Source organism: Chiloscyllium plagiosum, unplaced genomic scaffold (assembly GCF_037043375.1).
Source record: "Chiloscyllium plagiosum isolate Xiang-an unplaced genomic scaffold, Cpla_swu_hap1 HiC_scaffold_50, whole genome shotgun sequence".
Taxonomy (NCBI): Eukaryota; Metazoa; Chordata; class Chondrichthyes; order Orectolobiformes; family Hemiscylliidae; genus Chiloscyllium; species Chiloscyllium plagiosum.
In genome coordinates, this window is record NW_028270188.1 from 58,414,263 (window position 1) to 58,432,484 (window position 18,222).

At 53.1% G+C, this 18,222-nt stretch overlaps 1 protein-coding gene across 1 annotated transcript in view; it reads right to left on the bottom strand.

The window, feature by feature from the left end:
• Positions 1-18,222, bottom strand: part of LOC148135329 (tripartite motif-containing protein 46-like) — a 208,591-nt gene that overhangs the window by 84,222 nt on the left and 106,147 nt on the right. The window contains exon 3 of the mRNA XM_087985125.1: positions 1,607-1,950. Within this exon, the coding sequence (XP_087841251.1) occupies positions 1,607-1,950 (344 nt within the window). The remainder of the gene's footprint in view (positions 1-1,606; positions 1,951-18,222) is intronic.

Sequence of the window (18,222 nt, forward strand, 5' to 3'; positions counted from 1 at the left end):
GAGAGGGGGGGAGAGAGAGGGGGAGAGAGTTTGGGGAGGGGCATAGAGAGAGGGGGGAGAGAGAGGGGGAGAGAGATTGGGGAGGGGGAGAGAGAGAGAGAGGAGGGGAGAGAGCGCTTGGGAGAGAGAGAGAGAAGGAGTGAGGTGAGAGAGGGGAGGGCAGAGATAGAGAGGAGGGGAGAGAGAAAGATGAGATGGAGAGAGAAATAGAGAGGGGTAGAGAAAGGTTGGGTAGAGAGAGAGATAGATAGAGAGGTGTAGCGGGGAGGGAGAGGGGGAGAGAGAGAGTGTGTGGGAAGAGAGGGGGGAGAGAGAGAGAGCAAGGGGAGAGAGAGAGAGGAGGGGGGAGAGAGAGAGGAAGAGGGGGTGGGGGGGTGACACAGAGACAGATAGAGAGGAGTTGGGGGAGAGAGGAAGGGGAGAGAGAGAGTGGGAAGAGAGGGAGGGTGGAGAGGAGGAGAGATGAGGTGGGTAGAGAGAGAGAGAGGGGGGGAGAGAGAGAACGGGGGAGAGAGAGGGAAGCAGAGGGGAGTAAAGGAGTGAGGGGGGAGACAAAGAGAGGAGTGGGGTAGAGAGAGAGGAAGGGGAGCGAGAGGAGGGGAGGGGGAAGAGGGGAGAGAGAGAGGAGAGGAGGGGGCAGGAAGAGGAGGGGCGGGGGAGGGAGGGGGAGATGGAGCTAACTTGCCCTCTTTATAGTCAGGACGGTAATATTTAAATTTTGTTTTACTCATTTTTCAGCCTTGTACCAAGACTCTGTACCAAGGGATCATGGTACCCAAGTCAGCACTGATAACATTCACAATAAAACTCATTCACTGAGGGAGGGTCAGTGCTGAGGGAGTGGGTGCTGTCGGAGGGTCAGAGCTGAGGGAGTGGGCGCTGTTGGAGGGTCAGTGCTGAGGGAGTGGGTGCTGTGGGAGGGTCAGTGCTGAGGGAGTGGGTGCTGTCGGAGGGTCAGAGCTGAGGGAGTGGGCGCTGTCGGAGGGTCAGTGCTGAGGGAGTGGGTGCTGTGGGAGGGTCAGTGCTGAGGGAGTGGGCGCTGTCGGAGGGTCAGTGCTGAGGGAGTGGGTGCTGTGGGAGGGTCAGTGCTGAGGGAGTGGGCGCTGTCGGAGGGTCAGTGCTGAGGGAGTGGGTGCTGTGGGAGGGTCAGTGCTGAGGGAGCAGGTGCAGTCGGAGGGTCTGTGCTGAGGGAGTGGACGCTGTCGGAGGGTCAGTGCTGAGGGAGTGGGCACTGTGGGAGGGTCAGTGCTGAGGGAGTGGGCACTGTGGGAGGGTCAGTGCTGAGGGAGTGGGTGCTGTTGGAGGGTCAGCGCTGAGTGAGCGGGTGCTGTTGGAGGGTCAGTGCTGAGGGAGCGGGCACTGTCGGAGGGTCAGCGCTGAGGGAGCGGGCACTGTCGGAGGGTCAGCGCTGAGGGAGCGGGCTCTGGTAACACCATTGAACGTTATGGGGGCAACAGACTCTCTCTCAGTGGTAACGCCCAGGATGTCATTGAAGCCATTGAACATCAAGGGGCACTGGTTGAGGTCCTCAACACCAGATGCCCCCTACTCCTGCCTCTGCCCCTCCGCCCCCCTCCACTAGCGAAGCAGCCAATCAGAGTCTGACCTTGGGCCTGAAGCTCAGGGTTGGTCCAATGTACTCGTGCTGTGCCTTGGCGGTGCCCCATGGATGGTGGAGTTTGAAGCACTCATTGCAGTAGTTGGCGCGACAGTCAGTACATCCCTTCGTGGCCTCCTGCGCGGGTGGTTTGCACAGCTGGCACTGGACGGCGGCCCCCAGCTCGGCCATGTTGCGGTACCGCTCCACAATACGCTCCAAGGTCAGGTTGCGGAAGAGGTCGCTGAGACCCCTCTCGCCCAGGTCCACCTCACGCTGGCAGCTCGGGCAGGGCACGCTGACAGTCTGGGGGTGGGGGGTGCCTCGCCGTCGCCCCGGGTACGTCCCGTAACCTGCCAGAGAGAGAGAGAGAGAGAAACGTGCAGTCACGCAGCAGGAAAACAGGCCATTCGGCCCAACCCGTCCATGTTGACCATCGAGTAATATAGCAGGAAAACAGGCCATTCGGCCCAACCCGTCCATGTTGACCATAGAGTCATACAGCAGGAAAACAGGCCATTCGGCCCAACCCATCCATGTTGACCATAGAGTAATATAGCAGGAAAACAGGCCATTCAGCCCAACCCATCCATGTTGACCATAGAGTAATATAGCAGGAAAACAGGCCATTCGGCCCAACCCATCCATGTTGACCATAGAGTCATACAGCAGGAAAACAGGCCACTTGGCCCAACCCATCCATGTTGACCATAGAGTCATACAGCAGGGAGACAGGCCATTCAGCCCAACCCATCCATGTTGACCATAGAGTCATACAGCAGGGACAGAGGCCATTCGGCCCAACCCATCCATGTTGACCATAGAGTCATACAGCAGGAAAACAGGCCATTCAGCCCAACCCATCCATGTTGACCATAGAGTCATACAGCAGGGAGACAGGCCATTCAGCCCAACCCATCCATGTTGACCATAGAGTCATACAGCAGGGAAACAGGCCATTCAGCCCAACCCATCCATGTTGACCATAGAGTCATAGAGCAGGGAGAGAGGCCATTCGGCCCAACCCATCCATGTTGACCATAGAGTCATACAGCAGGGAGACAGGCCATTCAGCCCAACCAGTTGATATAGACCATAGAGTCATACAGCAGGGAAACAGGCCATTCAGCCCAACCTGTCCATGTTGATCATAGTGTCACGCAGCAGGGAAAAAGGCCATTCGGCCCAACCCATCTATGTTGACCATACAGTCATATAGCAGGGAGACAGGCCATTCAGCCCAATGCATCGATGTTCACCATAGAGTCATACAGCAGGGAAAAAGGCCATTCGGCCCAACCCATCTATGTTGACCATACAGTCATACAGCAGGGAAACAGGCCATTCAGCCCAACCATCCATGTTGACCATTGAGTCATACAGCAGGGAAACAGGCCATTCAGCCCAATCCGTCCATATTGACCATAGAGTCATACAGCAGGGAAAGAGGCCATTCAGCCCAACCTGTCCATGTTGATCATAGTGTCACGCAGCAGGGAAAAAGGCCATTCAGCCCAACCCATCCATATTGACCATAGAGTCATACAGCAGGGAAAGAGGCCATTCAGCCCAACCTATCCATGTTGATCATAGTGTCACGCAGCAGGGAAAAAGGCCATTCAGCCCAACCCATCCATGTTGACCATAGAGTCATACAGCAGGGAAACAGGTCATTCAGCCCAACCCATCCATGTTGACCATCGATTCACACAGCAGGGAGACAGGCCATTCGGCCCAACCCATCCATGTTGACCATAGAGTCACACAGCACGGAGAGAGGCCATTCAGCCCAACCCATCCATGTTGACCATAGAGTCATACAGCAGGGAAACAGGCCATTCAGCCCAACCCATCCATGTTGACCATAGAGTCATAGAGCAGGGAGAGAGGCCATTCGGCCCAACCCATCCATGTTGACCATAGAGTCATAGAGCAGGGAGAGAGGCCATTCAGCCCAACCCATCCATGTTGACCATAGAGTCATACAGCAGGGAGACAGGCCATTCAGCCCAACCAGTCGATATAGACCATAGAGTCATACAGCAAGGAGACAGGCCATTTAGCCCAACCCATCCATGTTGACCATAAAATCACGTAGCTGGGAGACAGGCCATTCAGCCCAACCTGTCCATGTTGATCATAGAGTCATATAGCAGGGAGACAGGCCATTCAGTCCAACCCATCATGTTGACCATAGAGTCACAAAGCAGGGAGACCGGCCATTCAGCCCAACCCATCCATGTTGACCATAGAGTCATACAGCAGGGAGACCAGCCATTCAGCCCAACCCTTCCATGTTCACCATAGAGTCATACAACAGGGAGACAGGCCATTCAGCCAAACCCATCCATGTTGACCACAGAGTCACAAAGCGGGGAGACCGGCCATTCAGCCCAACCCATCCATGTTGACTCAGCTTGCTAAACTGTACTAGTAACAATTCCCTTTTCCTGACGGAACTCAGGGTACACACGATGTAAATCAGAGCTGGTGTAATGTTCTTGGATCAGTGTACGCTCCCAAATAAAAACAACGGATTTCTCCCCAACTGGTAAGGGACCGACATCCCAGTGGGAAGATGTGCCGGGGCCAGGGATTGGAGGGATCCTGAGCAGCGGGGCAGATAGAGAGACCGACGAGATCGGCGCTGAATCGGACAAGAGCAGGTTAATCCGAAAACTCAGACCAGAGCAAGTCGGAATTAGACTGCATTGACTTCAACGGGAGAGATAAGGCTGGTGAACTCAGGGTACGGAAAGGAACATGGCCCTGGGACGTTGCAGCTATGACAGAAACGTGGCTAAGGGACGGACAGGGTTGGCATCGCCACCTTCCAAGATGTTACAGGAAGGATAGAAAGTGAGGCAAGCGCAGAGGGGGACTGGCATTTCTGACGAAGGAAAACATTCCCGCTGTACCGAGACATGATATTTCGGAACTATCGTCCAGTGTAAAAATAGAGGTAGAAATTAGAAAAAGGGAAGGGGATGATGGGATTGCGCTACGGAACGGTCAGAGAGAGAAACAGAGAAGTGACACGGTGGCTCAGTGGTCAGCACAGCTGTCACACAGCACCAGGGAGCCGGGTTCGATTCCAGCCTCGGGTGACTGTCTGCGTGGAGTTTGTACATTCTCCCCGAGTCTGTGTGGGTTTCCTCCGGTTTCCTCCCACAGTCCAAAGATGTGCAGGTTAGGGTGGATTGGCCATGCTAAATTGTCCCATCGTGCCCAGGGATGTGTTGGTTAGGGGGGATTGGCCGTACTAAATTGTCCCATAGTGTCCAGGGATGTGCAGGTTAGGGTGGATTGGCCATGTTAAATTGTCAATAATGCCAATTTACTATGCACTATGGGACAATTTAGCATGGCCAATCCACCCTAACCTGCACATCCCGGGACACGATGGGACAATTTAGCATGGCCAATACCCCCTAACCTGCACATCCCTGGGCACTATGGGACAATTTAACATGGCCAATCCACCCTAACCTGCACATCACTGGGCACTACGGGACAATTTAGCATGGCCAATCCACCCTAACCTGCACATACCTGGGCACTACGGGACAATTTAGCATGGCCAATACCCCCTAACCTGCACATCCCTGGGCACTATGGGAAAATTTAGCATGGCCAATCCACCCTAACCTGCACATCACTGGGCACTTTAGGACAATTTAGCATGGCCAATCCACCCTAACCTGTACATCCCTGGGCACTGCGGGACAATTTAGCACGGCCAACCACCCCTAACCTGCACATCCCTGGCCACTACGGGGCAATTTAGCATGGCCACCCCACCCTAACCTGCACATCCCTGGGCACTACGGGGCAATTTAGCATGGCCAATCCACCCAAACCTTCACATCTCTGGGCTCTACAGGACAATTTAGCATGGCCAATCCACCCAAACCTGCACATCCCTGGGCTCTACAGGACAATTTAGCATGGCCAATCCACCCTAAAATGCACATCCCTGGGCTCTACTGGACAATTTAGCACGGCCAATCCACCCGAACCTGCACATCCCTGGACATTAATGGGACAATTTAGCATGGCCGATCCACCCTAACCTGCACATCCCTGGACACTATGGGACAATTTAGCATGGCCAATCCACCCTAACCTGCACATTCCTGGGCACTATGGGACAATTTAGCATGGCCAAGTCACCCTAACCTGCACATCCCTGGGGACCACGGGACAATTTAGCATGGCCAATCGACCCGAACCTGCATATCGCAGGGCACTACGGGACAATTTAGCATGGCCAATCCACCCTAACCTGCACATCCCTGGGGACCACGGGACAATTTAGCATGGCCAAGTCACCCTAACCTGCACATCCCTGGGGACCACGGGACAATTTAGCATGGCCAATCGACCCGAACCTGCATATCGCAGGGCACTATGGGTCAATTTAGCATGGCCAATCCACCCTAACCTGCACATCCCTGGGCTCTACAGGACAATTTAGCATCGCCAATCGACCCGAACCTGCATATCCCAGGGCACTATGGGACAATTTAGCATGGCCAATCCACCCTAACCTGCACATCCCTGGACACTATGGGACAATTTAGCATGGCCAATCCACCCTAACCTGCACATCCCTGGACACTATGGGACAATTTAGCATGGCCAATCCACCCTAACCTGCACATCCCTGGGGACCACGGGACAATTTAGCATGGCCAAGTCACCCTAACCTGCACATCCCTGGGGACCACGGGACAATTTAGCATGGCCAATCGACCCGAACCTGCATATCGCAGGGCACTATGGGTCAATTTAGCATGGCCAATTCACCCTAACCTGTACATCCCTGTGCACTATAGGGCAATTTAGCATGGCCAATCCACCCTAACCTGCACATCCCTGGGCTCTACAGGACAATTTAGCATGGCCAATCCGCCCTAACCTGCACATCCCTGGACACTATGGGACAATTTAGCATGGCCAATCCCCCCTAACCAACACATCCCTGGGCACGATGGGACAATTTAGCATGGCCAATCCACCCTAACCTTTCCATCCCTGGACAATATGGGACAATTTAGCATGGCCAATCCACCTTAACCTGCACATCCGTGGGCACTACGGGAAAATTTAGCATGGACAATCCATCCTAACCTGCACATCCCTGGGCACTACGGGAAAATTTAGCATGGACAATCCATCCTAACCTGCACATCCCTGGGAACTACGGGACAATTTAGCATGGCCAATCCACCTTAACCTGCACATCCGTGGGCGCTACGGGAAAATTTAGCATGGACAATCCATCCTAACCTGCACATCCGTGGGCACTACGGGAAAATTTAGCATGGACAATCCATCCTAACCTGCACATCCCTGGGCACTACGGGACAATGTAGCATGGCCAATCCACCCTAACCTGCACAACCCTGGACACTATGGGACAATTTAGCATGGCCGATCCTCACTAACGTGCACATGCCTGGACACTATGGGACAATTTAGCATGGCCTATCCACCCTAACCTGCACATCCCTGGGCACTACAGGACAATTTAGCATGGCCAATACCCCCTAACCTGCACATCCCTGGGCACTATGGGAAAATTTAGCATGGCCAATCCACCCTAACCTGCACATCCCTGGGCAGTGCAGGGCAATTTAGCATGGCCAATCCACCCTAACATGCACATCCCGGGACACGATGGGACAATTTAGCATGGCCAATCCACCCTAACCTGTACATCCCTGGGCACTACGGGACAATTTAGCATGGCCAATCCACCCTAACCTGCACATCCCTGGGCACTACGGGACAATTTAACATGGCCAATCCACCCTAACCTGCACATCCCTGGGCACTACGGGACAATTTAGCATGGCCAATCCACCCTAACCTGCATATCCCTGGGCACTACGGGACAATTTAGCATGGCCAATCCACCCTAACCTGCACATCACTGGGCACTTTAGGACAATTTAGCATGGCCAATCCACCCTAACCTGGACAGCATGGGACAATTTAGCATGGCCAATCCACCCTAACCTGCACATCCCTGGACAGTATGGGACAATTTAACATGGCCAATCCACCCTAACCTGCACATCCCTGGGCACTATGGGACAATTTAGCATGGCCAATCCACCCTAACCTGCACATCCCTGGGCACTATGGGACAATTTAGCATGGCCAATCCACCCTAACCTGCACAATCCTGGACATTATGGGACAATTTAGCATGGCCAATCCACCCTAACCTGCACATCCCTGGGCACTATGGGACAATTTAGCATGGCCAATCCATCCTAACCTGCACATCCCTGGACAGTATGGGACAATTTAGCATGGCCAATCCACCCTAACCTGCACATGCCTGGACATTATGGGACAATTTAGCATGACCAATCCACCCTAACCTGCACATGCCTGGACATTATGGGACAATTTAGCATGACCAATCCACCCTAACCTGCACATCCCTGGACAGTATGGGACAATTTAGCATGGACATTCCACCCTAACCTGCACATCCCTGGACAGTATGGGACAATTTAACATGGACAATCCACCCTAACCTGGACATCCCTGGACTGTATGGGACAATTTAGCATGGCCAATCCACCCTAACCTGCACATCCCTGGACACTACAGGACAATTTAGCATGGACAATCCACCCTAACCTGGACATCCCTGGACAGTATGGGACAATTTAGCATGGCCAATCCACGCTAACCTGCACATCCCTGGACAGTATGGGACAATTTAAAATGGCCAATCCACCCTAACCTGCACATCCCTGGACAGTGTTGGACAATTTAGCATGGCCAATCCACCCTAACCTGGACAGTGTTGGACAATTTAGCATGGCCAATCCACCCTAACCTGCACATCCCTGGGCACTACGGGACAATTTAGCATGGACAATCCACCCTAACCTGTACATCCCTGGACACTATGGGACAATTTAGCATGGCCAATTACCCCTAACCTGCACAACCCTGGGCACTATGGGACAATTTAGCATGGCCAATCCACCCTAACCTGTACTTCCCTGGGCACTATGGGAAAATTTAGCATGGACAATCCACCCTAACCTGCACATCCCTGGGCACTACGGGACAATTTAGCATGGCCAATCCACCCTAACCTGCACATCCCTGGGCACTACGGGACAATTTAACATGGCCAATCCACCCTAACCTGCACATCCCTGGGCACTACGGGACAATTTAGCATGGCCAATACCCCCTAACCTGCACATCCCTGGGTACTATGGGAAAATTTAGCATGGCCAATCCACCCTAACCTGCACATCACTGGGCACTTTAGGACAATTTAGCATGGCCAATCCACCCTAACCTGTACATCACTGGGCACTGCGGGGCAATTTAGCATGGCCAATCCACCCTAACCTGCACATCCCTGGGCACTACGGGACAATTTAGCATGGCCAATCCACCCTAACCTGCCCATCCCTAGACAGTATGGGACAATTTAGCATGGCCAATCCTCCCTAACCTGCACATCCCTAGGCAGTGCAGGGCAATTTAGCATGGCCAATCCACCCTAACCTGCACATCCCGGGACACGATGGGACAATTTAGCATGGCCAATCCACCCTAACCTGCACATCTCGGGGGTCTCCGGGACAATTTAGCATGGCCAATCCATTCAAACCTGCACATCCCTGGGCACTACGGGACAATTTAGCATGGCCAATCCACCCAAACCAACACATCCCTGGGCACTACGGGATAATTTAGCATGGTCAATTCACCCTCACCTGCACATCCCTGGACACTATGGGACTATTTAGCATGGCCAATCCACCCTAACCTACACATCCCTGGGCACTATGGGACAATTTAGCATGGCCTATCCACCCTAACCTACACATCCCTGGGCACTATGGGACAATTTAGCATGGCCAATGCACCCTAACCTGCACATCCCTGGGGCACTACGGGACAATTTAGCATGGCCATTCCACCCTAACCTGCACATCCCTGGGCACTACGGGACAATTTAGCATGGCCAATCCACCCTAACCTGCACATCCCTGGGGCACTATGGGACAATTTAGCACGGCTAATCCACCCTAACCTGCACATCCCTGGGCACTACGGGACAATTTAGCATGGCCAATCCACCCTAACCTGCACATCCCTGGACACTATGGGACAATTTAGCATGGCCAATCCACCCTAACCTGCACATCCCTGGACACTATGGGACAATTTAGCATGGCCAATCCACCCTAACCTGCACATCTCTGGGGACCACGGGACAATTTAGCATGGCCAAGTCACCCTAACCTGCACATCCCTGGGGACCACGGGACAATTTAGCATGGCCAATCGACCCGAACCTGCATATTGCAGGGCACTATGGGTCAATTTAGCATGGCCAATCCACCCTAACCTGTACATCCCTATGCACTATGGGGCAATTTAGCAAGGCCAATCCACCCTAACCTGCACATCCCTGGGCTCTACAGGACAATTTAGCATCGCCAATCGACCCGAACCTGCATATCCCAGGGCTCTATGGGACAATTTAGCATGGCCAATCCACCCAAACCTGCACATCCCTGGGCTCGACAGGACAATTTAGCATGGCCAATCCCCCCTAACCAACACATCCCTGGGCACTATGGGACAATTTAGCATGGCCAATCCACCCTAACCTTTCCATCCCTGGACAGTATGGGACAATTTAGCATGGCCAATCCACCTTAACCTGCACATCCGTGGGCACTTCGGGAAAATTTAGCATGGACAATCCATCCTAACCTGCACATCCCTGGGCACTACGGGACAATTTAGCACGGCCAATCCACCCTAACCTGCACATCTCTGGGGACCACGGGACAATTTAGCATGGCCAAGTCACCCTAACCTGCACATCCCTGGGGACCACGGGACAATTTAGCATGGCCAATCGACCCGAACCTGCATATCGCAGGGCACTATGGGTCAATTTAGCATGGCCAATCCACCCTAACCTGTACATCCCTGTGCACTATGGGGCAATTTAGCAAGGCCAATCCACCCTAACCTGCACATCCCTGGGCTCTACAGGACAATTTAGCATCGCCAATCGACCCGAACCTGCATATCCCAGGGCACTATGGGACAATTTGGCATGGCCAATCCACCCAAACCTGCACATCCCTGGGCTCTACAGGACAATTTAGCATGGCCAATCCCCCCTAACCAACACATCCCTGGGCACTATGGGACAATTTAGCATGGCCAATCCACCCTAACCTTTCCATCCCTGGACAGTATGGGACAATTTAGCATGGCCAATCCACCTTAACCTGCACATCCGTGGGCACGACGGGACAATTTAGCATGGCCTATCCACCCTAACCTGCACAACCCTGGACACTATGGGACAATTTAGCATGGCCGATCCTCACTAACGTGCACATGCCTGGACACTAAGGGACAATTTAGCATGGCCAATCCACCCTCACCTGCTCATCCCTGGGCACTACAGGACAATTTAGCATGGCCGAACCACCCTAACATGCACATCGCGGGACACTACTGGACAATTTAGCATGGAAAATCCACCCTAACCTACACATCCCTGGGCACTATGGGACAATTCAGCATGGCCAATCCACCCTAAACTGCACATCCCTGGACAGTATGGGACAATTTAAAATGGCCAATCCACCCTAACCTGCACATCCCTGGACAGTGTTGGACAATTTAGCATGGCCAATCCACCCTAACCTGCACATCCCTTGGCACCACGGGACAATTTAGCATGGCCAATCCACCCTAACCTGCACATCCCTGGGCACCACGGGACAATTTAGCATGGCCAATCCACCCTAACCTGCACGTCCCTGGGCACTACGGGACAATTTAGCATGGCCAATCCACCCTAACCTGCACATCCCTGGGCACTACGGGACAATTTAGCATGGCCAATCCACCCTAACCTGCACATCCCTGGGCACCACGGGACAATTAAGCATGGCCAATCCACCCTAACCTGCACATCCCTGGGCACTACGGGACAATTTAGCATGGCCAATCCACCCTAACCTGCACATGCCTGGACAGTATGGGACAATTTAGCATGGCCAATCCACCCTAACCTGCACATCCCTGGACAGTATGGGACAATTTAACATGGCCAATCCACCCTGACCTGCACATCCCTGGGCACTATGGGAAAATTTAGCATGGCCAATCCACCCTAACCTGCACATGCCTGGACAGTATGTGACAATTTAGCATGGCCAATCCACCCTAACCTGCACATCCCTGGGCACTATGGGACAATTTAGCATGGCCAATCCACCCTAACCTGCACATCCCTGGGCACTACGGGACAATTTAGCATGGCCAATACCCCCTAACCTGCACATCCCTGGGCACTATGGGAAAATTTAGCATGGCCAATCCACCCTAACCTGCACATCACTGGGCACTTCAGGACAATTTAGCATGGCCAATCCACCCTAACCTGTACATCCCTGGGCACTGCGGGGCAATTTAGCATGGCCAATCCACCCTAACCTGTACATCCCAGGGCACCACAGCACGGCCAACCACACCTAACATGCACATCACTGGCCACTACGGGGCAATTTAGCATGGCCAATCCACCCTAACCTGCACATCACTGGGCACTTTAGGACAATTTAGCATGGCCAATCCACCCTAACCTGAACATCCCTGGGCACTACGGGGCAATTTAGCATGGCCAATCCAACCAAACCTTCACATCTCTGGGCTCGACAGGACAATTTAGCATGGCCAATCCACCCAAACCTGCACATCCCTGGGCTCTACGGGACAATTTAGCATGGCCAATCCACCCTAAAATGCACATCCCTGGGCACTACTGGACAATTTAGCACGGCCAATCCACCCGAACCTGCACATCCTTGGACATTAATGGGACAATTTAGCACGGCCAATCCACCCTAACCTGCACATCCCTGGACAGTATGGGACAATTTAGCATGGCCAATCCACCCTGACCTGCACATCCCTGGGGCACTACGGGACAATTTAGCATGGCCAATCCACCCAAACCTGCACATCCCTGGGCTCGACAGGACAATTTTGCACGGCCAATCCCCCCTAACCAACACATCCCTGGGCACTATGGGACAATTTAGCATGGCCAATCCACCCTAACCTTTCCATCCCTGGACAGTATGGGACAATTTAGCATGGCCAATCCACCTTAACCTGCACATCCGTGGGCACTACGGGAAAATTTAGCATGGACAATCCATCCTAACCTGCACATCCCTGGGCACGACGGGACAATTTAGCATGGCCTATCCACCCTAACCTTTCCATCCCTGGACAGTATGGGACAATTTAGCATGGCCAATCCACCTTAACCTGCACATCCGTGGGCACTACGGGAAAATTTAGCATGGACAATCCATCCTAACCTGCACATCCCTGGGCACGACGGGACAATTTAGCATGGCCTATCCACCCTAACCTGCACATCTCTGGACACTACGGGACAATGTAGCATGGCCAATCCACCCTAACCTGCACATGCCTGGACATTATGGGACAATTTAGCATGGACAATCCACCCTAACCTGGACATCCCTGGACACAATGGGACAATTTAGCATGGCCAATCCACCCTAAACTGCACAACCCTGGACACTATGGGATAATTTAGCATCGCCAATCAACCCAAACCAGCACATCCCTGGGGCACTATGGGACAATTTAGCATGGCTAATCCACCCTGACCTGCACATCCCTGGGTAACTACGGGACAATTTAGCATGTCCAATCCACCCAAACCTGCACATCCCTGGGCACTACAGGACAATTTAGCATGGCCAATCCATCCAAACCTGCACATCCCTGGGCACTCGGGGACAATTTAGCATGACCAATCCACCCTAACCTGCACATCCCTGGACAGTATGGGACAATTTAGCATGGCCAATCCACCCTAACCTGCACATGCCTGGACAGTATGGGACAATTTAACATGGCCAATCCACCCTAACCTGCACATCCCTGGGCACTATGGGACAATTTAGCATGGCCAATCCACCCTAACCTGTACATCCCTGGGCACTATGGGACAATTTAGCATGGCCAATCCACCCTAACCTGCACATGCCTGGACATTATGGGACAATTTAGCATGGCCAATCCACCCTAACCTGCACATCCCTGGGCACTATGGGACAATTTAGCATGGCCAATCCACCCTAACCTGCACATCCCTGGGCACTATGGGACAATTTAGCATGGCCAAACCACCCTAACGTGCACATCCCTGGGCACTACGGGACAATTTAGCATGGCCAATCCACCCTGACCTGCACATCCCTGGGGCACTACGGGACAATTTAGCATGGCCAATCCACCCTAACCTGCACATCCCTGGGCACTACGGGACAATTTAGCATGGCCAATCCACCCTAACCTGCACATCCCTGGGCACTACGGGACAATTTAGCACGGCCAATCCACCCTAACCTGCACATCCCTGGGGCACTATGGGACAATTTAGCACGGCCAATCCACCCTAACCTGCACATCCCTGGGCACTACGGGACAATTTAGCACGGCCAATCCACCCTAACCTGCACATCCCTGGGCACTACGGGACAATTTAGCACGGCCAATCCACCCTAACCTGCACATCCCTGGACACTACAGGACAATTTAGCATGGCCAATCCACCCTAACCTGCACATCCCTGGGGACCACGGGACAATTTAGCTTGGCCAGGTCACCCTAACCTGCACATCCCTGGGGACCACGGGACAATTTAGCATGGCCAATCGACCCGAACCTGCATATCGCAGGGCACTATGGGTCAATTTAGCATGGCCAATCCACCCTAACCTGTACATCCCTGTGCACTATGGGGCAATTTAGCAAGGCCAATGCACCCTAACCTGCACATCCCTGGGCTCCACAGGACAATTTAGCATCGCCAATCGACCCGAACCTGCATATCCCAGGGGACTATGGGACAATTTAGCATGGCCAATCCACCCAAACCTGCACATCCCTGGGCTCGACAGGACAATTTTGCACGGCCAATCCCCCCTAACCAACACATCCCTGGGCACTATGGGACAATTTAGCATGGCCAATCCACCCTAACCTTTCCATCCCTGGACAGTATGGGACAATTTAGCATGGCCAATCCACCTTAACCTGCACATCCGTGGGCACTACGGGAAAATTTAGCATGGACAATCCATCCTAACCTGCACATCCCTGGGCACGACGGGACAATTTAGCATGGCCTATCCACCCTAACCTGCACATCTCTGGACACTACGGGACAATGTAGCATGGCCAATCCACCCTAACCTGCACATGCCTGGACATTATGGGATAATTTAGCATCGCCAATCAACCCAAACCAGCACATCCCTGGGGCACTATGGGACAATTTAGCATGGCCAATCCACCCTAACCTGCACATCCCTGGACACAATGGGACAATTTAGCATGGCCAATCCACCCTAAACTGCACAACCCTGGACACTATGGGATAATTTAGCATCGCCAATCAACCCAAACCAGCACATCCCTGGGGCACTATGGGACAATTTAGCATGGCCAATCCACCCTAACCTGCACATCCCTGGGCACTACGGGACAATTTAGCACGGCCAATCCACCCTAACCTGCACATCCCTAGGCACTACGGGACAATTTAGCATGTCCAATCCACCCAAACCTGCACATCCCTGGGCACTACAGGACAATTTAGCATGGCCAATCCATCCAAACCTGCACATCCCTGGGCACTCGGGGACAATTTAGCATGACCAATCCACCCTAACCTGCACATCCCTGGACAGTATGGGACAATTTAACATGGCCAATCCACCCTAACTTGCACATCCCTGGGCACTATGGGACAATTTAGCATGGCCAATCCACCCTAACCTGTACATCCCTGGGCACTATGGGACAATTTAGCATGGCCAATCCACCCTAACCTGCACATGCCTGGACAGTATGGGACAATTTAACATGGCCAATCCACCCTAACCTGCACATCCCTGGGCACTATGGGACAATTTAGCATGGCCAATCCACCCTAACCTGTACATCCCTGGGCACTATGGGACAATTTAGCATGGCCAATCCACCCTAACCTGCACATGCCTGGACATTATGGGACAATTTAGCATGGCCAATCCACCCTAACCTGCACATCCCTGGGCACTATGGGACAATTTAGCATGGCCAATCCACCCTAACCTGCACATCCCTGGACAGTATGGGACAATTTAGCATGGCCAATCCACCCTGACCTGCACATCCCTGGGGCACTACGGGACAATTTAGCATGGCCAATCCACCCTAACCTGCACATCCCTGGGCACTACGGGACAATTTAGCATGGCCAATCCACCCTAAACTGCACATCCCTGGGCACTACGGGACAATTTAGCACGGCCAATCCACCCTAACCTGCACATCCCTGGGGCACTATGGGACAATTTAGCACGGCCAATCCACCCTAACCTGCACATCCCTGGGCACTACGGGACAATTTAGCACGGCCAATCCACCCTAACCTGCACATCCCTGGGCACTACGGGACAATTTAGCACGGCCAATCCACCCTAACCTGCACATCCCTGGACACTACAGGACAATTTAGCATGGCCAATCCACCCTAACCTGCACATCCCTGGGGACCACGGGACAATTTAGCTTGGCCAGGTCACCCTAACCTGCACATCCCTGGGGACCACGGGACAATTTAGCATGGCCAATCGACCCGAACCTGCATATCGCAGGGCACTATGGGTCAATTTAGCATGGCCAATCCACCCTAACCTGTACATCCCTGTGCACTATGGGGCAATTTAGCATGGCCAATCCACCCTAACCTGCACATCCCTGGGCTCCACAGGACAATTTAGCATCGCCAATCGACCCGAACCTGCATATCCCAGGGGACTATGGGACAATTTAGCATGGCCAATCCACCCAAACCTGCACATCCCTGGGCTCGACAGGACAATTTTGCACGGCCAATCCCCCCTAACCAACACATCCCTGGGCACTATGGGACAATTTAGCATGGCCAATCCACCCTAACCTTTCCATCCCTGGACAGTATGGGACAATTTAGCATGGCCAATCCACCTTAACCTGCACATCCGTGGGCACTACGGGAAAATTTAGCATGGACAATCCATCCTAACCTGCACATCCCTGGGCACGACGGGACAATTTAGCATGGCCTATCCACCCTAACCTGCACATCTCTGGACACTACGGGACAATGTAGCATGGCCGATCCTCACTAACGTGCACATGCCTGGACACTAAGGGACAATTTAGCACGGCCAATCCACCCTAACCTGCACATCCCTGGGCACTACAGGACAATTTAGCATGGCCATTCGACCCGAACCTGCATATCCCAGGGCACTATGGACAATTTAGCATGGCCTATCCACCCTAACCTGCACATCCCTGGGCTCAACAGGACAATTTAGCATCGCCAATCGACCCGAACCTGCATATCCCAGGGCACTATGGGACAATTTAGCATGGCCAATCCACCCTAACCTGCACATCCCTGGGCACCACGGGACAATTAAGCATGGACAATCCACCCTAACCTGGACATCCCTGGACAGTATGGGACAATTTAGCATGGCCAATCCACCCTAACCTGCACATCCCTGGGCACTATGGGACAATTTAGCATGGCCAATCCACCCTAACCTGTACATCCCTGGGCACTATGGGACAATTTAGCATGGCCAATCCACCCTAACCTGTACATCCCTGGGCACTACGGGACAATTTAGCATGGCCAATCCACCCTAACCTGTACATCCCTGGGCACTATGGGACAATTTAGCATGGCCAATCCACCCTAACCTGCACATCCCTGGACAGTATGGGACAATTTAACATGGCCAATCCACCCTAACCTGCACATCCCTGGGCACTATGGGACAATTTAGAATGGCCAATCCACCCTAACCTGCACATCCCTGGGCACTACGGGACAATTTAGCATGGCCAATCCACCCTAACCTGCACATGCCTGGACATTATGGGACAATTTAGCATGGACAATCCACCCTAACCTGGACATCCCTGGACACAATGGGACAATTTAGCATGGCCAATCCACCCTAAACTGCACAACCCTGGACACTATGGGATAATTTAGCATGGCCAATCAACCCTAACCAGCACATCCCTGGGGCACTATGGGACAATTTAGCACGGCCAATCCACCCTAACCTGCACATCCCTGGGCACTACGGGACAATTTAGCACGGCCAATCCACCCTAACCTGCACATCCCTAGGCACTACGGGACAATTTAGCATGGCCAATCCACCCAAACCTGCACATCCCTGGGCACTACAGGACAATTTAGCATGGCCAATCCATCCAAACCTGCACATCCCTGGGCACTCGGGGACAATTTAGCATGACCAATCCACCCTAACCTGCACATCCCTGGACAGTATGGGACAATTTAACATGGCCAATCCACCCTAACCTGCACATCCCTGGGCACTATGGGACAATTTAGCATGGCCAATCCACCCTAACCTGTACATCCCTGGGCACTATGGGACAATTTAGCATGGCCAATCCACCCTAACCTGCACATG